The sequence below is a fragment of the Zootoca vivipara genome, chromosome 17, assembly GCF_963506605.1.
Source record: "Zootoca vivipara chromosome 17, rZooViv1.1, whole genome shotgun sequence".
In the NCBI taxonomy this organism is placed as follows: Eukaryota; Metazoa; Chordata; class Lepidosauria; order Squamata; family Lacertidae; genus Zootoca; species Zootoca vivipara.
This window is the reverse complement of record NC_083292.1, coordinates 15,537,615-15,564,711: the sequence shown is the minus strand read 5'-3', so window position 1 is coordinate 15,564,711 and position 27,097 is coordinate 15,537,615. Positions and strand designations below refer to the sequence as shown.

At 49.3% G+C, this 27,097-nt stretch overlaps 1 protein-coding gene across 3 annotated transcripts in view; it reads left to right on the top strand.

Annotated features, from left to right (window-relative positions):
- Nucleotides 1-27,097, top strand: part of BCR (BCR activator of RhoGEF and GTPase) — a 104,853-nt gene that overhangs the window by 29,000 nt on the left and 48,756 nt on the right. The window contains exons 2-8 of one of the 3 annotated variants that reach the window (XM_035098789.2): nucleotides 8,030-8,214; nucleotides 14,191-14,295; nucleotides 14,860-15,045; nucleotides 22,708-22,815; nucleotides 23,834-23,894; nucleotides 24,038-24,090; nucleotides 25,638-25,778. In XM_035098789.2, coding sequence (XP_034954680.2) covers nucleotides 8,030-8,214; nucleotides 14,191-14,295; nucleotides 14,860-15,045; nucleotides 22,708-22,815; nucleotides 23,834-23,894; nucleotides 24,038-24,090; nucleotides 25,638-25,778 — 839 coding nt within the window. Of the gene's footprint in view, nucleotides 1-8,029; nucleotides 8,215-8,248; nucleotides 11,356-11,443; nucleotides 13,571-14,190; nucleotides 14,296-14,859; nucleotides 15,046-22,707; nucleotides 22,816-23,833; nucleotides 23,895-24,037; nucleotides 24,091-25,637; nucleotides 25,779-27,097 lie in introns of those variants that run through there. The other 2 variants (XM_060269563.1, XM_060269562.1) reach the window with 2 other exon arrangements.

The window sequence follows — 27,097 nt, the reverse complement described above, 5'->3', positions numbered from 1 at the left end:
GAATTTGAGTCCCGTGCTGCAGGGGGTTGGACTAGATGATCCATTGGGTTTCTCCCAACTCTGCATTTCTGTGATACTCCTCATGTCATGCTCATTCTGTATAGTCTGAGGACAGCCCATGCAAATCATCACATGCCAGTCTTGTCCCTGGGTGGGGACTGTGTGGGCGAACTCTCCCTTTGTCTTGCTTGCTCCTGTGCTAGCATGAGTTAACCATAGAATCGTAGCGTTGGAAGGGAACATGAGGGTCATCTGGTCCAACCCCCTACAATGCAGGAAACCTTTGCCCAACGCGGGGCTCGAACCCATGACCCTGAGAATAACAGTCTCGTGCTCCACCAATTGAGCTATCTGAGATCTTCACATCCTTCCAGATTTCAGGACTGTGAGCCACTTCGGACAAACACTAGCCTCTACTTTTCCTTTTGTAAGTACCTGGCACTCAAATAGGGACAAAGAATATGACTCAGTTGGGTTCCTTTCCTTGCGATGGGGATTCAAGTGTGGGGGTGCCAGCCCTTACATACAGGATAAGCATTGCTGTTGATGTGTCCCCCACCTGATCCTGCCACTAACCCCGATCCACCTGCCCGCTGCCTCATGCTGGCGTCCCTCATACGGTAGATAAATAACAGCTTGACGGAGGCTAACAGCCCCAAGTGAGACCATCACAGGCCGTGTTGTGCTGAGGAAAACAACAGCCTTTTTGTGAGGGCTAAACACCCACCATCAGTTGGGGAGTCAGTTTGCACAGTCAGAAACATTTCACCGGGGTCTGTGAATAATTTGTTTTCACCATCTGATTTTGCATGCAGTCATCGAACATGTGCCATCGCCAAACTTTTAAGAGGAGCATCTGATGCCCCTTCTTTGTGTTCTATGTTAAGAACACAAGAAGAGCTTGTTGGGCCAGGCCAATGGCCCATCCAGTCCAACATCCTGTTCTCACAGTGGCCAATCAGATGCAACTTCTGGGAAACCTGCAAGCAGGATTCAAGCATGAGAGGACTCTCCCACCCTGGAGTTTTTAGTGACTGGGATTCAGAAGCATCGCTGCCTCTGACTGTGGAGGCAGAGTACAGTCAATATCTATTGATACCCCTCTCCCCTATGAATTTGTAGAATCCCTTTTTAAAACCATCCAAGTTGGTGGCCATTGCTTCCTCCCATGGGAGCGATTTCCACAGTTTTGCTACGCACCATGAGGAAGCGCGCTACCAGTGGTGTTCGAAATTAGCCAGGCGCATTTTTGCGACTGGTGCGAGTCCAATTGCGGCCACATGGAGATCTCTGGGCGCCAGGCTGGCGCCAGGAGAAAGCAAAATGTCACTTAGAGAAGGACCTGAGATATTTCCCCTGAGTTGATTTTATTCTGGATTGCTTTATTTGACGTTTTAATGTGTTGTAAACTGCTTGGAGATCTGTTCTTTAAAATATAAATTGGTATAGAAATGGAATGAATGAATAACAGTAAAAATAAGAATAAATCCCATGGAGTGGGGGGGTGGTTCCTAGACATTCTATTGTGGCAGCCGCAGCCTAGGTTTAAGGTGTCATTTGGCGACCACATTATATATCTGAGTTTCTAATGCTGACTACCAGTGAGAGTTGTTAGGTAAGTGAGTACCAGGAGGCCCTATTCATGTGTTACAGTTGTGTTTGTGTAGCGCATGGCCATTTGGGCAGTGGTCAGGGGCGTACCCAGGATCAAAATTAGGGGGGCAAGGGGCAGGGCCAAGGCACGGGAGGGGAGGGGCCACAGTGGGAATGTGGGCCTGCGCCTTTCAGCTGTTCAGAGGAACCGGCCCCAGGCTCCCGCTCCCCGCACGAAGCTCCGGAGGCGCGCGGGGAGCGTAAGCCTGGGGCCGCCACGCTGCGCCCCTCAGCCTTTTGCTTCTAGGGGGGGCAGTTGCCCCCCCTGCCTACGCCCATGGCAGTGGTGCAGGGTCAGACTTCAGCCCCACTTCTGAGGTCATCTTCTTGCAATTCTTCTAGACTTTTCACTCCTCAGGTAGTTGGAACCCTGTCTTGTTACTCATGTAACTTGCAATAACCAGGTTGGAGCATGCCAAAGTCCAGATGAGGGCAATGCCAAAACATCATAAAATAGTGTTCCCCACGGCTCTCCCTCAGGTTGCATAATAAAAACTATGCAGGGGGTGGTGAAAGCCAGGCTGTTTATCCAGGTCTATGTCAGATACGTGTTTAAGATGGCTGGACTAACATCAACAGGTTTTTTCTTCTGTCTCTCCTCCCTTCCCCTTTGGTTTTTATTTTTTTTAATAATTAGCCTGATGGAGAATTCTGAGGAATTTGAAAGCTGGCACACTGACCCATTTGAAAACATTTCTAAACTACTTACTATTTAAAGCCCTCTAAGCGGTATGCAAAAAACATGACATGTAAACAATAGATCAGTGTAATAAAAACAGTAAAGTAAAATCCAGTAAAGTAGTATTCTAAAAAACAACAACAATACCAGGGTTTTGTAATGGCAGGGCCCGGTCTTGTGGGTCAGGGAAAGCCTGGGCGAAGAGATAATGCTTTTGTGAGACTGCTGAGTGATGCTACATGTCTGGCGAAGATTTGTTGAGATGACAGTAGTAGGGACTTTGGGGGGAAGGTGATGGTATGGGGTTAGAATTTGTGATCTTTCATAAAGTCAAAGGTGTGCGAAGCCTAAACTGCCCCTTTGCTTTTCAGGAAAGCTGCTTTTAATCAGCTCAGACAAATGCTATGTAGGGTCCTACAGTGCAGAATTGTTGAAGATGGAGTTAAGGAAAAGTGCAAAGCATTTCAGTGAGAAAGAAAAAATGGTGGCAGTAGGGGCAACAGCAAAAGCAGGGCCGGCTCTAGGTAGACTCCCGGTAGCGCGGTGTGCCAGGGCGCCGGGCCGGCAGGCCGGGCGCTGCACGGCAAAGCCGCGCGGAAACCATGCTGCAACCTGTGAGGGCGGCAACGCCGGAGCGATCTCCGCCCCTCAGCGCCAGGGCGCCCGACCTGTTTGAGACTGCCCTGAGCAAAAGCTCAGAATTGAGATGTTTAGAGCAGCAAAAAGTCCTTTGCAAGACTGTTCAAAGCAACCAGAAGGCTGTGGTGAGCCCCCCTGCTCAGGAAGGAGGGGGAAATATTAATGGATGAACAAGCAGAGGGGAGCTGAGTGCAACCTTCCTCCAGTAAGTAGCCCAACCGGTTTGGGGGCAGAATTGCTCTTCTTGAATGAGTTGGTCAGGCAAGGCCTAAGTACCGGTACTTTGAATGAACACTGGTCTTCAGGGCTAGGTGAACGGCATCCTATGGCATTAAAGAAACTGCTGGTGTACTCTTGAGGATCTCTGGGTCATCTCTGAAAAGCATGTGAGGTGCTATAGGACTGAAGACAGGCAAGTGTTGTCTTCAGAAAGGATGAGCTGAGAAACTGGTCAACCTGACTTCAATAATGGAGGGAGGGGGAGGTAGAACAGCTTATAAAGGTGTCCTCTCGATTAGCAATACTGTACAGAGATTAGGGAGAGCCGACAGGGATTTGCAGAGACAAATGTGTCAGGCTAATAATCTCTTTCTCTCTCACACACTTTTTTTTTTAAATCAATTTACTAGTTTAGTGGATTGTGGGAATGTTGTGAACATAAGTTATCTTGACTTCAGCCAAGAATTTGACAAAGCCTACCATGATATCTTGGTTAGCAAATTGGCTGAATTGATACTAGATTGCCAAGTGGATTCACAGCTGGATGCAGGGGTGGTGTGTTCTGTTTTGCCGCTTGAGGTGAAACAGGATGTGCCGCTCTGTCTTGCAGTTCCCACCACCACCACCTACCTTCCTGCTCCTGCTCCTGCCGCTGCCCTGCGCTCTGCTGCATCCGCTGGTGGTGGAGAAGCACCACCACTATCAGCACCAATTTTGAAAAGATTTGGGGTAAGATCTCACCCCAAACGGATGCGATCTTGCCCAGTATTGGCACTGATGGTGGCGGTGCTTCTCCACCGTTGGTGGAGGTAGTGGAAAACCCATGGGTGTGTTGCATGGGGGGCTTCTGCCACCTGAAGCAGCGGCCTCATCCTGCTGCCTAATTGGCTGGGCTGGCTCTGGATAGATGGAAAATGCTCATTGGTGGTTCCTCACCCAACCAGAGGGAGGTTAGGATGCTGGGGGTGGGTGGGCAGGTGCTGGGCTCTATCTTGAGTCAGGAACTGCTTGTGCACTTCCCATGAGGACACTTGGTTAGCTACTGTGAGAACAGGATACTGAGCTGGACAGAGAACCCCCATAACAGACTCTCCTTATGTTTAGTACTCTATCATTGTGTTAGATGAATGGGTAGAAGGAATCTTTATGAGATTTGTGGATGACCCAAAACTGAGAGGCGTAACTAACCTCTAAGAAGATGGGAACACAATGCAAACCGACCTTGTTGGGATGGAAAAGCTGGGCTGAAACCAACAAAACGCATCAACAGAGATGAATGCAAACTTCTGCGCTGGGGTGGGGTGGGGGCTCAGATCCGCACAAGGATGGGGGATACCTGGCTTGAGAATCTTGGGATTGCTGTCAGGCACAAGTTGTGTATGAGCTGGCAGTGTGGTGCCACTGCAAAAAAAACAGAGGCTAATGAGGTTTTAGGCTTCATTAAAAGACCACATTTCCATGTCAGAGGAAGTAATAGTTGTGTGTCAGTTTGTGCAAATTAAAATGTAATGCCCCAATCTAGCTTCTGCAGTTGCATCCACAGCTGGATGGGGGCCTTATTGGGGCTGCTTCTCTCTCATTCCCAACTGGCCTTGGGCCAGGATATTGGAAGGGCCACCACCTCTTGCATTCATTTATTTATCTTCTCCTTCCTTCAAAGCGTTTACATCTTCTATCTCATCAGCAGGAAGAGGGTAAGAGGCTGCTCCAGAACACTTAAGCAGAGGGAAGAGCCTTGTTCTAGCTGAAGCAGGGGAACTTCCCTTTTGTAGGTGCTGAGGCCCGAAAGCCATCCTAGGACTTGGTGCTGTGAAGCTGCTGCTTTCCAGCAGGGCAGGGCAGGGAGATGGAGGTGTCTCAGTCCAGAGACAGCCCCATTGAGGGAGAAGCACACAGACATGTGTCCTTGGTAGCATAGGCTGAGCAACTGCTCGAAACGGCACTTAGTCCCATTGAAATGAATGGGAGCTGCATTCATAGCTGTCAACTTTCCCCCCTTTTTTAAGGGAAATTCCCTTATTCTGAATAGGATTCCTCGCGAGAAAAGGAAAAAGTTGACAGCTATGGCTGCATTAGGACACTTTGCAATGGGGCAGGAAAGTTTTTCAGTGTGACCAGCAGTGCAGTTTGGATATCCTGTCTCAGGCACCACACACACAGTTGCAATCAGAATTATTCAACCCCGATTGCAAAACAGGTTTATTATCAAATTTTTCAGACTTTCAGCTGTTTGCAAGTAGCAAATCACACAAAAGCAATGGAAATAGCTCTACACAGCAGATGCTTCAAGCAGTTTCCCCAAATTCAGCTGAAAATGCAACTCAGTGAGACTGGAGAAGCCAGTATAAGTTGCATTTTCAGCTGAATTTCACCTGATTTGCAATGGGGGTTGAATAATTCCGATTGCAGCTGTAGTATGGAACTGACACAAACCATATTGCTGTTAGCATAAATACAAAACATGGATTAATATATTGGACTATATGGAGATGGCAAAAATAAGAGACCAAAAGGACGAATTTTTTTGTGGAAGTGTCAAGATCCCTTTCAGATTATGTGACAAAATATTACAGTCAAATGAAATCACAGTCAGGTCTAGAAATATAGGCAAAGGAATGAGAATGATAAAGGAATGTAATGTAAAATATATGTTATAGAAATAACTATTATTTTTAAGGTAGTAGATAAAAGGATTTGAACAGAAACATCATGGAAGGAAGGGAACTTGGGAAATCAAAAGGCTAAGAAGGGAAACTGAATTGAATTTGTTAAATTGTATGGAAATAAATAAGAACTTATGACAAAAAGTAGTTAATCCGCAGGATCCCATCAGCCAACTTTCAGAAGGACAGAAGGTGGAGGGGGAAGAGCAGGGGTCCCCAAACTAAGGCCCGGGGTCCGGATGCGGCCCAATCACCTTCTAATTCCGGCCCGCGGACGGTCTGGGAATCAGCATGTTTTTACCTGAGTAGAATGTGTCCTTTTATTTAAAATGCATCTCTGGGTTATTTGTGGGGCATAGGAATTCATTCATTTTTTTTCTTCAAAATATAGTCCGGCCCCCCACAAGGTCTGAGGGACAGTGGACTGGCCCCCCTGCTGAAAAAGTTTGCTGACCCCTGGGGAAGAGCTACTTGGGAGTTTTCCTCTCGCAGTTCGAATTCTCACTCAGCAAAATCTCTCCCTGGAGCCAGGATCGTGCATCCAATGCAGAAGGGGAAATGTGTTTGCTTCAGTGACTTGGTGACGAATCCTTTGAAGAAACATAATTCCTTTATCGGAAACCTTCCCATTACGGAATTGATTTGCAAATCCACTCCTTGGGATGAGGAAGCGGGGGAGGTGGACCCAATAAACCCAGCCAGTGGCTGGTCCCCAACCTCCTCCTCCTCGAAGCAGATGATCCAAGGTCACACCTCACACTCCTATGTGCAAAGGCCGGACGTTTAACAGGAACAAAAAAAAATAAACTTGGGAGGCCTTAAGGCTCAGCCAGACTGCAGTTCCTTACAACCTTGAGAGCCAATTCCCATAACCACAATGTGACTTATCTTGCAGCCCTCCTCCCTACAGATGCAGAGAGAGGGAGAGAAATGCCCCCCCCCCCCACAGAGCAATGATACACTGTTCTCTCCTGTAACCAAGACCAGGAACTCCAGAATTCCAGCCTCAAGGCTGATTCACATAGTTGCATGTGTTGTTTATGAGCTGTTGTCTTTGACAGCCAGCCGTGGTTGGAATAACTTCAGCAAACATGTCTTTTGCGAGGGTCTGCATTTGGCTAAGCTCCAGGCATGAGAGAAGCCCCGAGAAACAAAACGAGAAGGGCATAGGATCTTGGGGGATTCTCATTGTTCTAACATGTTATTTTTTAAAGGTACCATTAGCTGCTTTTTGTCTTGGGGGGGGGGGGGTTGGGGGAAAGGAACATGAAAATGTTGCATTTTCTGCTTGAGCACTGCATATGAACATATTGAGAGCCTACTGGAGCAGGCCAATGGTCCTTCTAGTCCATGCGTGCTCATCTCGCATTATTGGCCAAGGGAGCCGGCGTATAGCTTCCAGGTCATGTGGCCAGCATGACAAAGCCGCTTCTGGCAACCCAGAGCAGCACACGGAAACGCCGTTTACCTTCCCGCTGTAGCAGTTCCTATTTATCTACTTGCATTTTGACGTGCTTTCGAACTGCTAGGTTGGCAGGAGCTGGGACCAAGCAACGGGAGCTCACCCCGTCACAGGGATTCGAACCGCCGACCTTCTGATCAGCAAGCCCTAGGCTCAGTGGTTTAACCCATGAAAGATACAGGCATTCTATTCCGGTGGGCTACTTTGGACTAGACCAAAGTCCCACAAGTAGCTTCCCATGGTCTTGGGCAGAAACCTCCTCTCTTCCCTACTCCACAGCTCTGCATAGTTCATTATCTCTGTCTTCTGAGTCAGGAATCCTCTGAAATGAGCTGCAGTCCCAAACAAACGGACACTTGCTGGAAAGATTGTGAGAATTTTCTGAATGCACTTTGGTGCTAGTTAGGGAGGACCCAGGATAGTCTTGCAGGAGACATGACTGCAGGAAAACCAGGAAGGGCAGGAACCTGGGACATTGCAGTCTGAGTGCAAAGCAGCACTGAAGGATGAGGCTGCTTCTACACTGGCCACACTTCCGCTCTCTCATTTTTCCAGGGCATCTGCACAACACTGAGCAAAATATTCCTTTCCTGTTTTCCTTCTGCAGCTTCATTCCACCTTTATGATGTGCTTATTTAGGCAGCTTATGTGGCAAGTAACTAGTAGACTGAATGAATGATGCTACTCATCAAAACCATTTGCTTTTCTTCGCAGACTTGTCTTTTAGCGGGATGCCACCCGGCTATGCCTATGACGTGGACAGGGCCGAAGAGCAGCGTCGCCACCATGACATGATGCCCTACATCGACGACTCGCCCTCCTCCTCTCCCCATCTCAGCTCCAAGAGCCGAGGCAGCCGGGACACCCTTTCCTCGGGGTCTCTGGAATCCACAAAATCAGTAAGCCTCCTTTTGACTCTTGGAGCGGACTGTAGGAGCCAACCCATTCAGGTTCTCTCATCTGCCCAATTTATGTACTAGTGGTTTTTCTCCCGTATTTCGTACAATCTATTGTTTTGTCAGTTGGAAGTGTGTGTCTGCACACAGAGCTGTTCAGGCCAAAGTACTGGAGGTGCCCTCTCTGGCCATTGAGAGATCTCCGCAGATGTTGTGTTCAGGTTCATTGTCATAGAGATAAGGAAGGGATTGTGGCTTGCTTATGTTCCCAAATGAAAGCTGCAGTTGTCGGGAAGGGTGAGTCCTTTGCCCCACCGATTTGCCACGTGTGGAGTATCACATCCAGGCAGGTCTGGCTGCCTTCTTTCTTCCTGCCCCCTGAGATCTGACCCATGATGCTCAGCCCTTGGTCTCTTCTGGGTCGGCCTGCAAGTGTACATGTACATGCTCTGACCTTCCCAGAAGCCAACTCTGCCCTTTGCCTGCCAAGCTGCCAGTTAAGATCATCTTCCCAGCGGAGGGGGTTAAACTAAGCTGAAATTAACTCCTTGGTAGCTCAAGGATCCTGCTGTGTGTACATCAATCGTCAGTACGTGAATCATCCAGTATGACAGAAGCTTTCTCATTTTCTATAGAACAGGGGTGGTGAACCTGGGCCATGCAGGCATTGCTGGACTACAACTCCCAGCAGCCTCAGCCAGCCTGGCGAGTGATCAGGGCCAGATCTGAAGGGCCACAGGATCACCATTCCTAATGTGCAAAATGACACTGTTGTCTCTGGGGTGTGCACTGCCTTGCCTTCCCTTTCAAGAGTTTGCTCTCTAAATAAATAAAGGGTCTGCATTCGCCATAAGATTGTGGGGAAGGAGCAAAACAATACAAGGATGTGAACACACTCTCTCTCCGCTTTTTGCCCACTGCAGGGAGCTTTTGGCATCTTTTGCGCATGCTTTTAATTCCCAGAGCCACCCGCTGTCACTCATCTTTTTTTGTGGTTCCTTTTACGATTCCTCAGCCGTAGCAGCTGGAGCAAGAAGCAAGGCCTTTTAATTTCCCCAGAGTCTGCTTCCGCAGGAGGGGGAGAGGGGAGAATGCAGCGTGCCTGGTTGCTAGCATCAATGTCTGCTTAAAGCAGCTTTCCCCAGCCTGGTGCCCTCCAGATATTTTGGGCTAGCACCAGCATCCAATGGTCCTTGCTGGCTAGGGCTGATGGGAGATGTATCCCAAAGTGTTTGGAGGGCATCAGCTTAGGGAAAGGCTGCTCTAAAGTCACATGCCTCTGCACTCAGGCAGTGGTTGTAGCTTCTGATTGTGCCGCCGGGGCTGATTTCTAGAATCAAAGTTGTGCCAGGAGCTGGCCCTTCCTGCTTGCCAGCGGCTGTGTGAGAAGCTCTTCTGCGGTGGTGGCTGAGGAGCTTTTAAGAGCAGCTCTGACAGAACATCCTGGCTTGTAGACATCAGAAAGGTGGCCTTGCCTAGTCAGCAGCTGGTTGGTACATCCCATCTGGGGTAGTATCAAAGGGTGGCCAAACTGGTTTGAGAAATACTTTCTCTTCCGGCCTTGGGCAGTTTGGCACTGAGGAGCAGAGATTGCCTGTGGCACTTCCCCAAAAATGCTTTAACTCTTTGCTGATAGGGGAGGGAAATACTGCATCAGTCTGGTGATGTTGTTTTGACCCCAACTTTTTCTTTTTCTTTTAAGAAGTCTTTTCCCTGAAGTGTGACCTAGTCAATTTATGGTATGATAACTGCAAAGCTGTAGGAATGGAGTTTTCGTTTTTTGTTTGTTCATTCTGTCCTTGTAGTTTTATCTTTTTTTGCTCTCTTTGTATACAACACTTTGGTAGCTCCTGGCTAGGAAGTGGTGTATAAATCTGCATTATTATGCATCAACATCATCACCATCAATGGAGAGAAGTATGGGAGGCACTTGTGGCCCAGCCTGGCTACTCCTCAGGAATCCCAGTTTACTAAGAAAAGCTCAATTTTTCTATTAGATGTGATGTCTCATTCAGAATGCTCAAGGCAGCGTAAAGTACCATAGGACAGGAGTGGTCAACATGGTGCCGTCCAGATCATAGAATTGTAGAGTTGGAAGGGACCCTGAGGATCATTTAATGCAACCCCCTGCAATGCAGGAATATGCAGCTGTCCCATATGGGGATCGAGCTTGCAACCTTGGCATTATCAGCACCATGCTCTAACCAATGAGCTGTCTAGGCATTCGATGCTATTGAACTCATAGGACTGTTGGCCAACCTGACCACTGGGGCTGAAATTGGGAGTCCAATATGTGCAGGACACCACCACCATGATGCTGGCTTTCTGTACCATGACAATAAATAGACAAGTAATGGCAAGGCAGCTATGAAAGCACAGCCTATTGTGCCCTCTGGGGCAGCTCTCTGGCCTGGTTTAGGCCTGGCTATGGTGAGAACCCCCAGATTGGTCTGCAGCCTCTCTGATGCAGCGGGCTTGGCTAGTCCCTTGGAGTCAGCTGTTGCTTGGGGATGGGGGTGCTCCTGCCATGCCTCTTCCCTTGCAAGCAGTCCTCCCAGCAAAGGCCAGGAGAAATAATTTTGTGTGTGTGTGTCTGTGTGGGCAATGGGTAGCCTGGGATTGTGGTCTACGGCAAGCCTCCAGGCCAGCTCTGGCTACATCTCCTCCTTCCAGGCTCCTTTCTGCTCTGGATCAGGGTCTTGGCTCTTGTGGTGCATGGCCTGGGAGGGGGCAGGGAGTGCTCAGCCAGTGCTTTGTCAAGCAATGCAAGGCCTACTCTGGCATCGTCCTTGGCGTTGTCCTTGGCATCCCCCACCTTGCCTTTTGCTTGACTCCCAAGATCACCTGCTTGAGGCTGGTGTTGGCTTTCCCCCTCGCTCTGCCTCTCCTCCTCCTCCTCTTCCTCCTGCTTGTTCTCTGCTGTTTTAATGGTTTTGCCTGAATGTACAAGCCCTTCCTGAGCAGAGGTTGGCATGAACACCATTGGGTGGTTATAAATAAATGTTGGCTTCTCTCCCTGCTCCTCCACCTCTCTCCACATGAAGCACAGCCGGCTGGTTCTGCAGAAAACATTCCCTGTTCAGCACCACTCAAGCAGTGAAACCTTCTCCAGCAGCTTATTAAACAGAAGCCTCGGAAGATAATGTACGTTATAAGGATCCTAATTAATATCTCTCTGTCTCTCTCCGCTCTTCATCCCCCATTGGCCTCTCTGTGTCTCCCCCACCCCCTCTTCCTTTTTTTTTTTTTACTGGAAGTCTCTGCTCTGAAAATATTCATTGTGCTGCTTCCCACAAAGTCATGGGGGAAGATACTTGTTCTTTACAGCTCCCTCTTTAATACACCCACTGAAAAACAACATTTCCCTTGCTGGAGGCAGGTGCCAGTAGGGCCTGCTGTGCAGCATTGCTCATTCATTGTGTTTCCAGACCTTAATTCCTTACTCTTGCATTGTTATTAATTGAAGCGAAACGGGGAAGGGCCTCAAGCCATTTCAAAACAGGTTCCAGGATGGAGCTGACCCTTTCTGATATTTGCGTTTCACGGAATCCACAGCCTGCCACAACTGAATACACTCTGCAGCAGCATCCTGGTTCCTTCCCTGTGGCATAGAGGGGCAGGAACTTGGAGGGGGGGGGAGCACAATGCCTGGACTTTCCAGATCAGGAGCAATTACATCATCTTCTGGGTAACTGATGGACCCTCCCTGTTCTTTCAAAGTGAAGGAAGTGATGATGAGACTTTTGGAGGAGGAGGACAATAATCAGCTAGATAGAGGCTGGATGTTTCTCTCCCTTGTGCCAGCAGCCTAAATGATAACAGTTGTGGTGCTCATTTACAGCTTGCAGGCTTCCCGCAGGCATAAAGTTGGCCACTGTGAGAACAGGATGTTGGACTAGATGAGCCATTGGCCTAACCTACCAGGCTTGTCTAATGTTCTAGTTCCTTGCATTTTTAGAAGTCACGTTTCAGCTGGCTGAAGAACACTTGTTAAAATCTCTGTGTTTTGCCAGCTGAAGCTAGAGCGTAGGGGAGGCCAACAGAGTTCACTCCCCAGAAACTATGCACAGGATTGTAGTCATGGCTGGTGCAAAGCTAGGCCTCCTCAGTAAAATTCCAGCTTGTTAACCACAATCACCACACTTTGCCAGTTCATTCATCAATGACTTTCAGTTAATTTAACTCTTGAGTGCATGCATCTATTTCTCTATGAATCTTCTTTCAGGGGTGCTTGGGAGGGGGCTGCCACGAGGGGCTCCTGCGCTTGAAACTTCACTACAACACTGCTGGCTTCCTTGCAAAAGTATTTTGGTAGACAAGCGGAAAAATGTGGGCCACCGGCATTTACAAACCCTTGACACCCAGGCTTCTTTAACCACTCAGATGATTTACAAATTTAATAACTTTGTTGGAGGAACAGCTCCCACCTATTTCTAAAATGTCTTCCCCGCTCTGTTTCCAACCACAATTCAAAGTGTGAGATGCTTACCATGAGAACCCCAGTTGGCCAACAGTGCTGGGAGATGCAGTTCAGCTAGTATTTTTTAAAACTGCTGTCTTGCTTTGTAATTTGTTGTTATTATCTTGTGAGATCTGCTGTATAGACAGCCCTAATATTGCTACCAAAGGGCAGCACAGCATTATTATTTTTTGAAATGAAAAATAAGCAAGCACATGGGTTTGAAGTTTTAGGCTGGACGACTCCTGCCTCTGCTAAGGAGTGTGCCTGCAGGGATTGGTACGAAGGGGCCCACCATAAATATTAGTAATCATAAGAGGGAAGGTTGGGGCAAAGGTGAGCAGTGAGAAATGGGGTGGGGCTGCACAAAAGAGAGCATGTGATCAACTGGCCGGCACTGCAGTGCAGTTTGGAGTTTAGCGGCTTCCGTAAAACTGCTGATGGATTTGCACCTGTGACTTCACTCTAAGCACGCGAAAGAACCAAGCAACTTCCTGTACTGTATGGACTATGCTGTTGATGTTGAGCTGATGACCTTCTTTGTACAAAACTGATAACAAATCGATCCTTGAACCCGAGAATAAATTGCTCCTTGAACCCCAAGGGTTGAGTGTGCTGGTACAAAGAGCACCCAGGCCTCCGAGGTGTTTGGGGCCTGCTTTAGAGATCCTAGGATGTGCCTGTCAGCTGGAGGACTTGAGTGGTTTTTGCACAGCAACAGTGCCTAGTGGGGACATGGCACTATTCCTTGCAAATGGGCAACAAGCATCAAAGAGCTGTAGAATGGCTAAGCCTTTTATGCTGCTGATTCATATTTCATTCTTCTTTCCCACCCCAATTTCTGATTTTACACAACATCTGAGGGATGGTGGGTCTGTCTGTCTTACAACTGTACTCCAGGTAAGCAGTGCCGGAGTCTGCTAACTCAAAATCAAGGTGTGAAACTAAGCCTGCTTCCTTTCACCACCTCCCCTTCACACTTTATGTATCTTCTGTTTTGGGGGGGTATGCTAGGTGCTCCCTGCCTAGCAAACGGATCTTTTTTTTTTTGGCCTGCGTGCCACCGTTTTAGTGCAGGCAAGTTTCCCTGCAGCACCCCTGTCAGAATGAGATTTATGAGTCTTTGAAGCATCACAGCTAGGGTTGGATGGTTCTGCCTATTTTCATTCCGAGTTAATTTCGCTCAGGCTCATTCATAAGTCCCTGCTATTTTCTGCATTTAAAAGTATGAAAATTTGTAGCTAAATGCATATTTTGTCACAATGTATTTCACCTCTCTGTGTGCATTTCTGAACACTGCATGCATTTTAATATGTCATTTGAACCGGGAAGTGTGAAATGCAAAGGGATAAGTACGTGTTCTGGTATGCGCCTTGGTATTGGAGGTGGGAATTGAGTCATTTCACTTAAAATGCAGACTTAACAAAATTCTCCTTTAATCCCCAATTCCACATCCAGCTTAGGGAGCTGCCTTCTGCACTGCCTTACCATTGTTTTTATTGTGTCTTTCCTTTCTCTAGAGTGAGCCAGACTTGGAGAAGGGCTTGGAGATGAGGAAATGGGTCCTGTCTGGAATCCTGGCTAGTGAAGAAACCTACTTAGGTCACCTTGAAGCTCTGTTGCTGGTAAGAACACACAGGAACGTGGATGGGGAAGCGTGGGTTTTAGTTCCAGAACTGGCTGAAGACACTGTGAACTTGCGGTGGAGTAGCCAAAAGGGATTTCCCTCATCCTAACTGACTGGGAAGCTCTCCAGTTCAGCCCACCCTTCATTAGAAGTAATGGAAGCTGTGCAAGAGCATTGTCGGGCTTTTGTAAACTGTTCCTATTCATTTAAATGGGACTTCAGCTGGACAATTCCCCAGTAGACTCTGCTTGGTGGTTGTGAGCAGAGGGTTCCTGAGGTGGCCACCGTGTCTTACGCTTCATGGGAGAACGGGATAGGATTGGGCTTTTTCACAAAGATCTGGAACAGCCTTCCTCAACCTGGAGATGTTTTGGATTTTAACACCCCCTCACCTCCAGCCAGCATGGCTGTGTTGTAGTCCAAAATATTTGGAGGAGACCAGGTTGAGCAAGGCTGATTTGTAGCATGTCCAAATGGGGATATTCTGGCGTGATCAGACAGGAAGCCCTGGTGGGTGCCTTTGTTTTTTCACCTGCATGAAGGGGGGGTCTCTGTTTTCCAGCCCATGAAGCCTCTGAAAGCTGCTGCCACCACCTCACAGCCTGTGCTGACCAGCCAGCAGATCGAAACCATCTTCTTCAAAGTGCCTGAGCTCTACGAGATCCACAAGGACTTCTATGACGGGCTCTTCCCGCGGGTGCAGCAGTGGAGCCACCAACAGAGGGTGGGGGACCTCTTCCAGAAGCTGGTGAGCCAAAGCCCTGGGCTTCTCTCATAGCTGCTTTGCTGATGCTCTTGTGACCCGTGGAGCCCCTTCTCTCTCCCAGGTGTTGCCTCTCTGCTTTCCCCTTCAGCTGTGTTGTGGTTTGCGCACAATGGGGGAAGGTGGTGTCTAAGGTGGCAAATAGGAGCAACTATGAGTGAGAAGCAGCTGTGTGGGACGGAAGGCCTGCAGGCTGGCAAGTTAGGGGTTGCCTAGCCCTCTGGCTGGACTTGGCTTCTTTGTCAGGACTCCAGCAGCTCCTGGCAGATGCCTTTGTGACCTTCATCATGGTCTGGAGCGGGGGTCGGCAACCCGCGGCTCCGGAGCCGCATGCGGCTCTTTTACACCTTTGCCGCGGCTCCGGGGCGGATACTAACGCCACCGTCGCTTGCCGCCCTCCCACGGCGCCCCTGTGCGCCTTTCTTTTGGTTTTTTCCCCCGGCGCGCCTGTGGATTCCTCTTTTTTTTCCTGAAGCTGCCGGGCTGGGGGGCGGGACCTGGGAGGAGGTGAGGGGCAGGCTAGGCTAGCATGGCGGCGCGTTATTGGCTGGCTGACGCTGACGCCCCTCCCTCCTAACTGGCCCGCCCCTCGCCTCCATGCCGGCTGCAGCTTCCTCTTTTATTTTTTCTCCTCCCGCCGTTGCCGGGCGAGGGGCGGGTTAGCGAGGCGCCACGCTAGTGGCTGACTGGCGTGACGCCCCTCCTCGCTGGCCCGCCCCTCGCCCGACAATGCCGGGAAAAGAAAAAATTAAAAAGGAAGCACCGGCCGAGCGAGGAGCCCCGCCCAGCAGCCCTCCGGGCACAGAGCCTATGCCTGAGCCAGCGGGCACGGAGTGGCAGCCCTGCCTGCCAGGGCGTGCTGCCAAGCGCCAGGGCCGGAGACGGCTGGGCAAGCCAGCAAGCCTTGGGTGCCTGGTTCCTCAGCGGAGTCTCCTGGGTGCGTCGCCGCTGGGACAGGAAGAACTTAGCTGAGGAAAGAGAAGGTGTGTGTGGGTGTGTGTGAGTGAGTGAGTGAGTGAGAGACAGACAGACAGACAGACAGACAGACAGACAGACTGTGAGGGAGAGGGGGGAGCCTTGCCCCCTTCTCTGTTTCTTCCCCTCCCTCCCATCCCTAGTCTGTACAAAGTGGGCCAATGCCATGTGGGGAATTGCTTGATAGGCATGGAGTGATCGGCCAATAGGGGTGTAAGGAGGGGAGGCCGAAGAGGGAGGCTGGTCAGGCTTTACCCCACCCTCTAAGAGAGGCATCATAGAATCATGGAATGGGGTGGAATTGGAAGGCACCCAGGGATCATCTAGTCCACCCCCTGCAATGCAGGAATCTCAACTAACGTATCCAAATGGTCATCCAACCATTGTTTCAAAGCCTTCCCGGAAGGAGAGTCCACCACCTCGGGGGGGGGGGGTCAGATGGTGATCTCGCCTAGGGCGCAAAAAACCCTAGCACCGGCCCTGCTAACGAGGCCAACTGGCCTGGGCCAACAAGGCTCCGCCCCTTGTCCGCCGGGCGCGCTCCGGCTTTTCTCGATCGCGAGGCACGCACTTTTGCCGGGCGACCTCCACTGCCGCGCACTGTCAACGGCATTTTAAAGAGGCGCAGGGCAGCACATGACTCCGGCTTTCCGGCTGGCTTTCCCGAGGGGGCCAGCAGCGCGCGCGCCTCCAGTCTCACATTTCCACCACGTCTTCTTTCTTGGAAAGGGCTTTTGCGAGGCGAGCAGCTACTTGTGGAAAAATGTAACCGAAGGGGAGGAAGGAGGAGAAGAGCTGAGCGGGCGGTGGCGGGGTGTGTGTGGAGGAAAAGGAGGGACACACACACACACGTCCCGGGCGCCCTCCATCCTTTCCTTCCTTCCTTCCTCCCTCCCTCCCTCCCTTCCTTCCTTCCTTCCTTCCCTCCCTCCCTCCCTTTCCTTCCTTTGCCAGCCACTCAGTCTCTCCAAGGTACAGTCAGAGGGAGCTTTAGCCATGCCCGCCCCCTGCGGTTGCTGTTGCTGCCACTCTAGCGCTGAGGAGGCTCCCGTTCCCCGGCCCCTGCTGCTGCTGCCGCTGCCACTGACAGACGCCCGGGGAAGCGGTGAGGAGACGGAGCCGCGCCACTGCCCCTCACCGCCTTCGTCCCTCCTTGGCATATAGCCCCCCCCCGGGGGGGGGCTGGTGGCTTTTTTGTATGGTTGGACAACTCCATCTATTTCTGGTCTATTCTAATTCTGCACAAGTCCATTCTATTAATCTGCCACCTATTTAAACAAGAACCCCAAAAACACACATTTTGAAATGTATATTCTTTTAAAAAGACATGTTTCTAAAGATATTTTCGCTTTTTTAAATAGGCATTTTTAAACAGAGGTGTTTTTTTGGCCAGTAACTACATTTGAACATTTGAGAAGTCTAAAAGCCAGTAGATAATGATCCTAACCATGTTTCTCAGAAGTAAGTCCCACTGAATTATATAGCATTAAGGTAAGAAACAATATATGCAGTGTTATATTTGTTTTTAATGTCGCAATGGTTTTGCGGCTCCCAGTTTGTTTGTTTTCTTTGGAAACGGGTCCAAGTGGCTCTTTTTGTCTTAAAGGTTGCAGACCCCTGGTCTGGAGCATGTTTGTGTGCGTGGGTTTGCACACCGGTTGAGCTTTCCGGTTCATTTTTCAACCGAAGAGTTAAGTGTTTAGGCCAGAGATAAAAAGCAGCTTTCCTTAGCCTGGTGACCTTCAAGTAAACTGAACTCCAAAGGGGGAGGACTGCAGCTCAGTGACAAGAGCATCTGCTTGGCACATAGAAGGTCCCAGGTTCAATGTTGAATACCATCTCCTGGTGAAGCTGGGGAAAGACTCATTGCCTAAAAGCCTAGAGAGCCCATGCCAGTCAGTGTGGAGACCACACCATGCCAGATGGATCAGTGGTCTCATTCTGTATGGCAACTTCCTGTTCTCATCAGCCCCAGCCAACACAGTTGTATGACGCTGAGGCTCATGGGAATTAGGAGCCCATGTACTTCTCACTATCGGTTTCCCTTTTTTAAAAAAAGTAATTTTTATTAGTTTTTCAAGAAGAAATACAAAATAGAAATAGAAAAACACACAAGAAAAAAGAAAAATACAACAAAAACAAATAGCATAGAATAAAAAAGAACAAAAATTCCATATATCATTTACTATTATAATTCTTGTATCAGTGACTTCCTCCTTCCCCCCATCCACTTTTCTACTAGTAACCATTTCAGCGCTCACGTTTTCAACATTCTTCACATTTTCTAATACCAAACTTCTTATAACTGTTATCAACCCGATTCTTATTTTAAATCTATACATTTATATATTAACTCTTATACTCTAGAAATCACAAATCTTGCTCCTTATTTCTTTAAACTATTGCTTCTAGAGCAGTGTTTCTCAACCTTTTTTGGGCCACGGCACACTTGTTCCGTGAAAAAAATCATGAGGCACACCACCATTAAAAAAGTTAAAAAATTTAACTCTGTGCCGCCCTATATTATAATTATGACTGTAAGAAACACTTGCCAAATATTGCTTTCCGGCGGGTCAGTGTTGTGTATTGGCGGCCGCCAGGCTCGTTTGCACTGAGCTTTGGGAAAGAGGAGGAGAAATATTGCTTTCTGGCTGGTCAACGCTGTCTATTGGCGGCCGCCAGGCACGTGACAATGCAAATCGCCCTTCTCGTCGCCACACATCGCGGCACACCAGCCAGCGTCTCGCGGCACACTAGTGTGCCGCGGAACAGTGGTTGAGAAACGCTGTTCTAGAGCGTCTTTGTGCTTCCACAACCTTTCTCACTATCGGGTCCCTTCTTGAGTTTTATAATAGCCCATGAGAAACCCACAGGAATCCATTTTTCCTGCTGTATCCGCATGGGACAAAGGTGAAATGGTTTCCCCCATTGGCCCTGTTGTAGCTCTGCCATTTTGTTGACTGGAGTTGGGAGCAAACGCTCAGCGTTCAGATACGAGCATTGTGTCCGTCCGTCCTTGTGCCGTGGGCAAAGTGAGCTGCCCTGCACCATCGCCCAGCAGCTGGACTTTCTTTTTCCTTTCCCATATTGCCTGCACATGATTTGGGTTGTGGTCAATTGACGGAGGGAGAGGCACACAGCAGGGAACCCTCCCCACTTCCCTCCCTCCCCAGGACCAGCTTTTGTTTTTGATCCTGTTGGACCCAAAGCCTTTGCAGTCCTGCCTCGGGGAGTTGCCAAGCCCCCTTTTGAAGTGAGAGGAGAGGGAGAAACGAGGTTCAGATGTTTGCAAAGGGAAGCAAGGGCACTGTCTGTCTCTCCTTTCCCTGGGAGCTGCCAGTTCTTCCCCCCACCCCTCCCCCTGCTTCCCTCCCCCTCCCCCAGCTCTCTTTCTCTCTCCATCCGCACTCCTCCTTCCGGCTTTGATCTAGCCTTGCTGTTCTGCCTCCTCAGCCGCAGACTGTGGGGGTAGACATATTCTCCCCTTGGATATCCTGAGCGTTCCTTGTACCCTGACCTTGGCCCAAATACCGTACCTCTTGGGGCAGCACCGTGGAAGAGCTCTTTCCCCAGCCAGTAAGCCCCAGGGCTGCCTGCTTAGTTGTTGCTGTCACACCTCTTCTCTGGCTGTGGGGGAAAGCACTTGGGCCCCGCTCTTCCAGTTTGTTCTCTTTTAAAGAAAGGAAATGTCGCGTTCTCGAGGTGCCTCTAGTTCTTCAGACCGGAGGAGAAATTCTGCGGTGCGTAGAAATGGTGAGCGCAACTCAGTACGGTCATCCAAGTACTACCATGTGTCTGCACACCAGTTGTCTGCTTGGGGAATGGGAGACTGGGCCTGGCTTGCACTGCCAGCCACTCCAAGAAACAGCGACCAGGCAGGAGGAGCAAGTCTTTGTTGGCCACAACTAGTGGGAAAAACATAAGGATATCAGAAGAGCCCTCTAGCTAGGTAAGGCCAAAGATTCATCAACATTCTGTTCTCACAGAGGCCAACCAGATGCCAGTTGTAAGCAGGAGCTGAGTGCAGCAGCAACTCTCCCCACTTGTGCTGATCAGCAACTGCTTTTGAGAGGTATACTGCCCCTGACACTGAAGGGTCGTCTACAGCCATCATAAGTAGCAATTGTTAGTCTAATCCTTCGTGAATTCATCTAATCTCCCTTTAGAGCTGTCTACATTCATGAACATTACTACCCATAGCCATCTTCTCTCTGTGTGTGTCTTTAACATGAAGTACAATCCCCGAATACAATCAGGGAGCTGAACACCAAAAACCAAAGGGAACGTTCATTTTCTCCCTGGCCCAGAACAGAAGCTGAGGACTTGAATTTGTGGAGTGAGAGCTGCTCCAGGCTGGGTTTATTTTTCGCAACATGCCATTGACACAATAACAGTGCATTTGTGGAGGATGTATACTGGGCTGTCCCCACATCATTCTGTTCTAGTAGTTCTGCAATGTTCCCCCTGTGTTACTGAACTTTTATCGTCCGGAGGGGCATACAATAGTGGAATAAAAGTGGAATGAAAAATAAACTAGAACATTTGTGGCATAAAAAGCTGCAGGATTTTGGATTGAAGTTGCTGAACATGCACTGTTTGGAAATGAAGCAATATGTCTGCCTAGAACAGGCGTAGGCAACCTTGGCATTCCAGATGTTTTGGAACTACAACTCCCATGATCCCTGAGCACGGGCCCTGTTAGCTAGGGATTATGGGAGTTGTAGTTCCAGAACATCTGGAGAGCCAAGGTTGCCTATGCCTGGCCTAGAACCACTGCAGAGGTGCAAGCAGTATTGAAAGTGGGATTGCATATAACTACCCCAATACCTTCATGAGCACAAACAATCAACGCTTGCTAGCTCAGTTGTTAGAGCATGAGACACTCAATCTCATAGAATCATAGAGTTGGAAGAGACCACAAAGGCCATCCAGTCCAACCCCCTGCCAAGCAGGAAACACCATCAAAGCATTCTTGACATATGCCTGTCAAGCCTCTGCTTAAAGACCTCAAAAGAAGGAGACTCCACCACACTCCTTGGCAGCAAATCCCACTGCCGAACAGCTCTTACTGTCAGGAAGTTCTTCCTAATGTTTAGGTGGAATCTTCTTTCTTGAAGTTTGAATCCATTGCTCCGTGTCCGCTTCTCTGGAGCAGCAGAAAACAATCTTTCTCCCTCCTCTATATGACATCCTTTCATATATCTCAGGGTAGTTGGTTTGAGCCCTACATTGGGCAAAAATATTCCTGTATCACAAGATGGGAAGATGGGAATTGTAGTCCAAAACATCTGGAGGGTCAAAGTTTGGGGATGCCTGGATTAGATGATCCTTGTGGTCACTTCCAACTCTATGATTCTATGAATGCCCAATGAAAGGGATGCTTGGAGGTAACCCTGGATGAAAAGCTGGAAGATGAGCTCCTTCTCCCTCAGTGGAGCACAAATGACATTAGTCACTTTGCTTCCCTGTGCCTTCTCCATGGATGCTTGCTCTTTGCACTGTGAATGCTCCACACTGAGCAATGTGCAGCTGGGCAGCAAGCGCAGAGTTTACATTTACTTGAGAGTTCAGACATGCTTGGGATTTGCCCAGCCTTTTCCTGAGCAGGCATGAACTATGGCTGCTATTTACAAGTCAGCAAATGAGATCAGTGCTAAGTCCCAGTGATTAAGATGGGCTTATTCCAAGGCTTCTGGGTCTGCTGCTATTGCAGCAGCACCAAACTAATGGAGAAATTCTTCTCAGTCTCTCCCTTCCTCCCTCTCTCTCTCACACACACAGAGCCCACCACCATCTCTTTCTGCCATCTTTGTTTTGCCCTCCTCCTGCCTCAGTTGTCAACCGTAAAGTTCTCCCTGGGTGGCTTGAGAGCCTGAGCTTCCTTGCAGGGCTGTTGAGATGATAAAATGAAGAGGGTTGTGAATGGAGCGGCCATATACAACATCCTCAGCTCCCTGGGCAGGATAAAAAGTAGAATATATCTTTTGAACTGAAAGTTATTTTAACTTGTCACATCTATTTCTCCACTGAGCTTGGGATGAGAAGGAAATGAAAACAAGCCATTAAAGCAAAAAGCAGCTCCCCAAAGAATTTTGCAGAGAAATGTCCAAGGCACTTTCTCTCACCAGCTGGGCTTCTCCAAATGCAGGAGAAACGGCGACTTAAACTGATCCAGGCTCTGTTTTCAGTGCTTTGCTTTTGCATTCATCCCTCTTGCACTTTTCTCTATGCTAAAAAAAGGGGCCTCTGCATGCGGGTGGCTTTGGGGCAGTGTGAACATCTGCGGTAACTGTGCAGGGATATCTCTGCTATAGGTGTGTGTGTCTTGTTTTTACTGCCCTACAGCTGAATCATCTCTGACTGGCAAAGGGGCTGACACAGCCCCTACAGCGCTTAACCCACTAGCCAGAATGCAGCGGAGAAAGCGGCCACAGCAGGGGTGGGTCACTGGGTTAATCCAGATGTGGGTAGGCAGATGACCACCATCCCTCCCCCCTCCCCCCCAATCCTCTCTGGTAGCTGATGTGGGAGGTGCCTCTGTGCTTTGTGACAGCTCGCCATCTTCTCTTACTTTGGAATCCAGTGGAGCCAGCGGCCGTCTTCTCCCGCAGCCCCCCTTCCCCCCACCCCACCCCACCGGTGTTTGTTTCATGTTGCATTTGCTTCCTGCAGGCCAGCCAGCTGGGAGTGTACCGGGCCTTCGTGGATAACTATGAGGTTGCCATGGAGACGGCAGAGAAGTGTTGTCAGGCCAACGCTCAGTTCGCAGAAATCTCCGAGGTAACGTTATGATGTTCAGACACGTGCAGCGACTCGTTCTGACTAATGCGCTCAGATGGAGCCCTTGGGATGTCCCTGCAGCACTTGCCCTTCAAAGGTGGTGCGCTCTCTTCCTCTCTCTCTCTCTCTCTCTCTCTCTCTCTCTGCTCCTGTTCAGTGGGTGGCTTGCACAGGAGAAGCTTCCAGTCTTGTCACTAATGCCCGTCTCACATGCCGTGGCCCTTAATGCAACCCAAGACCTCTCAAGGTTCTTGTCTTGAGGCCACCCCCAAATTGACCTTTTCCGGTGATGCGAAGTCTAATTAGGTGACACACACACACACACCCTTGCACACTCAGCTGGAGTGGCTTTGAGCTGCTCTGGCACCACCTCCTCCGTGCCGTGCAAGGGGCAGGTTGGGAGGGTCTGAACTCCTGCAATGAAAAATATCATTAGCAAAAGAGGAGGTGAACAAGGCCGCTCGAGTGGCGAGCATCACCCTCTGTCTGGGAAATGGCAGGCCTTCGCTAGCCTCAAGTGGAGTGAGGTGGAGCAGCACTAGAAAGGTTGAGGGTTTCTCAAGTGGAATTGCAGCGCTGCTGGGTGTCCTTTGGGGGAGAAGCCGCCTTGAGTAGGGCACCTTGTGCAATAGCTTCTTGAGGTTTCTTGCAAGTTGGGTCACTCCTGCCTGGCAGTCACGCCTAGCCTTGTACCGCTGAAAGGAACCACACCTTATCCTTGTTTTCAGGATCATGTCCAAACTCTGCCAGGACACCCCCCAAACCAGGTACTGCGAATCAAGTGTGGCAGAAGGGCAGAAGAGGGGCGGGGCTTGCCATGTCTTCAGGGGAACCATAGACACAGCTGCCAAAAGGTAGCAAAAAGCACTGTGCAAGGATGGAGTTGACCACTGGACTAGAGTTGCCTTTACATGGCAAATTAAGCTTGATTATGCGAAGTAGGGGACAGCTGGCAGTTCCCTGCTGCACTTTGAAGAAAACTTAACACAGTGGATGTTTTCTTTCTCCCCTTTCATAGAATCTCAAGGCTAGAAGCACCAAGGATTCAAAAGAGCAGACGACGAAAAACTCCTTAGAAAGTAAGTAGCGCGCCTACGGATTAGGTTGGCAGAATACTTTCCTTTCTCTTCGAGCTGGGCTTTCATCCCTGCAGTTGTGTGGGTTACATTGGTCCACCAAGCTGCGGCTCATGTGGGACCTTGTCATCTTCCTTTCTCCACAGCTCTCCTTTACAAGCCAGTGGACCGAGTCACACGCAGCACCCTTGTGCTCCACGTAAGTTGCTTTGAACGCTGATGCTGCCGTCGCTATTGCAGTGAGCTAGCTGGGAATGAGCAAGACGGGGAAGCCTTGAGGTTTATATACAACAGGACTCATAATAGTTGCAAAAATATGTAGCCAAACAGTCATACCACAGGCAAAGATGGCATTGTGCTCCCTTTCCCAATGTGTTGAGTGACGTGTTTGTTTGTTTTTTAAAAAGATAAAGGTAAATCGTCCTTTTCAAATCTTCTTTGGGGGTGCCTGTTTTCATAGTGGTCTTTGTGTAGGGCTACTGCCTTTGCTCACACCCTCCATGTAGTGCAGGAGGGCCGTGATCCAGTCTCCCAGCATTTCCACAGGCAGTCATGCAGGAAGTGGTTTTTTCTTTAACCCTCGCCTCCATTTCGCAACACTGCTGCTGCTTGCGCAAAAACGACATTTGATTGAAAGAAACAACATTGCGAGATTTGGTGCTGGGTCTCCTCTACCATGGCGCGGTTTGTTCCCAAGACAAACTTCAGGAGAAGATGACGCTTTGCTGGCCATGAAATATTGGGAGGCTTTATAAAAGATCAATTCCCTTGGAAAAAGAGTTGCTTGAAGTACCCTGGGAAATGCCCCTGCTATGCCCCCAGCTTCAGAACTGGGGTAGCGAACTTTCAGGTGCTCCTTCATATCTGAGTTTAGCATGTTATCAGATCAGGTTTCCAGCTGTGCTCTTGCTGACAGGTTTGGACCCCCCCCAAAAAAACCCCTTTGTTTGCAGTTAAAAATACAAAGGGGGTATGGGTGTGAATTTAGGGTAGAAATTGGCTGCCCTAAGGGCTTGGCTTGGTTTCTAGATTCAAAATAATGTTCAGAGCAAATGTAACACAGTACACTACTGGATTATAATACTCAAGCAGCTTAAAATTACCCCATGCCTACATAAACCTGGAAGCCAGACAAAACTGGAAGGTCTTTGTCACTTTTCTGAAAAGTCCCTGGATTTTGGCAGGTTCTGCTGGGAAGGAAAGGCACTCAGCCCCCATGAAAGCTTTTCCTCTTCCGCATCTGCCACAAGCCGCTTGCTCCTCACAGCCCTCTGGGACCTTCCTACCCACCTGTTGCCTCAATCTCTCCAGTGCCCCAATACACTCCCATGAGTTGTGTTCCTTCCCTTCCACCACCCCCAGCCTCCTTTCAAAGGTCTCTTGCTCCCCCAGATGACCCTAACCTTTGCTGCCGCTTAGTCCTAAAACAGCCTTCCAAAGTGCCTCCCCTTTTCCTTCCTTCCTTCCTGATAAATACCGAGTTGTTGCCTCCTTGGAATGGGGTCCTGTCTTCTTTTGCTTATGTTGCTTGGTAAAGATCCATCTGCAGTAACAGGACTGTAACTAGTGGTGGTGATGAGAGATAAAAGTGGTGGCTGGAAGATAAAACGGCTGCCGCTAAGGTGAGCTCGTGTGTCTCTCCTGCTGGGGCCTAGGAAGGCCTGTTGATATGAAGCTCCTTTTATTTCCAGCTGCCATTCTCTGAACTTTTTCTCCTCCTCACCTTCCTTCCTCTTGGCGGTGCAGGATCTACTGAAGCACACTCCATCAAGCCACCCTGACTACCCTCTTCTTCAGGATGCCCTCCGCATCTCCCAGAACTTCCTGTCTAGTATCAATGAGGAGATCACGCCCAGGAGACAATCCATGACAGTCCAAAAGGGAGAGGTGAGTGCTCCAGTCCTGCTGGCACTTTTTGGGGTGCGGTGTTCTTATGTGGGGGGTGGCACCCAGGCACATCCACACACAACTGTTTTCTTTCTTTATGTCCGCTGCACTGGCTGCAAGAGAATATGTGCCTGTGATGGGGATGAGGGTGTAGGGTGGGGGCTCAACCAGCATTTGGGAAGGGAATTGGACTAGTCCTGGTGACGGGAATGGAACCTTGAGGGCAGCCTTCCCTAACCTGATGCCCTCCAGATGTTTTGGACTACATTAGAGTCTCTCTAAGCTCTACCTGAGACTGCAAGAAGATCAAACCTAGCCATTCTGAAGGAAATCAGCCCTGAGTGCTCACTGGAAGGACAGATCGTGAAGCTGAGGCTCCAATACTTTGGCCACCTCATGAGAAGAGAAGAATCCTTGGGAAAGACCCTGATGTTGGGAAAGATGGAGGGCACTAGGAGAAGGGGACGACAGAGGACGAGATGGTTGGACAGTGTTCTCGAAGCCACGAACATGAGTTTGACCAAACTGCGGGAGACAGTGCAAGACAGGAGTGCCTGGCGTGCTATGGTCCATGGGGTCACGAAGAGTCGGACACGACTAAACGACTAAACAACAGCAACAAGCTCTACCTGGAGATCCCGGGGATTGAACCTGGAATCTCCTGCATGCAAAGGATGTGCTCTACCACTGAGCTGTCACTCTTCCCCGTTGTCATCACATTGCCCCCTCTAAGAAGTAGTATGCTGAACTAAAAGAATTCTCTTTTGTCTCGCCCAGTAGGGTTCTTCTTTGGTTCTTATCTTAGGTGGCCTTTTTTTGCTGCCTTCATCATCACCAGGCCTAGAATAATGTCCAGTGAAAATTCTCCCAGGTGCTTTCAGACAAACTCCCATCTCATTATACATAATAAAGCTTTCTTATGCCATCTCACCCCTTGCTTTTTCCTGCAAGACCAATTGCAGTCGTTAACGTCAACAGGTTTACCACTCCTATCAGCCCATCACCCATTCCCATCACACCCACCCTCTGACTATACATAAGGGTCTGGTGACTTCTGTTTCAGTGTATCTGAAGAAGTGTGCATGCACATGAAAGCTCATACCTATGACAAACTTAGTTGGTCTCTAAGGTGCTACTGGAAGGAATTATTTTAATTTTTTGTTTCGACTACGTGAGACCAACACGGCTACCTACCTGCAACTAGTCCCATTTTCAGAGTCATTTCTACACCCATCTTTTGGCTGATTTAGTTCTTGAGGGACCTCCGGGTGGGAGCGGGAGTGTTTCCGTATTGAATGGGCTCTTGCTCAGGCAAAATA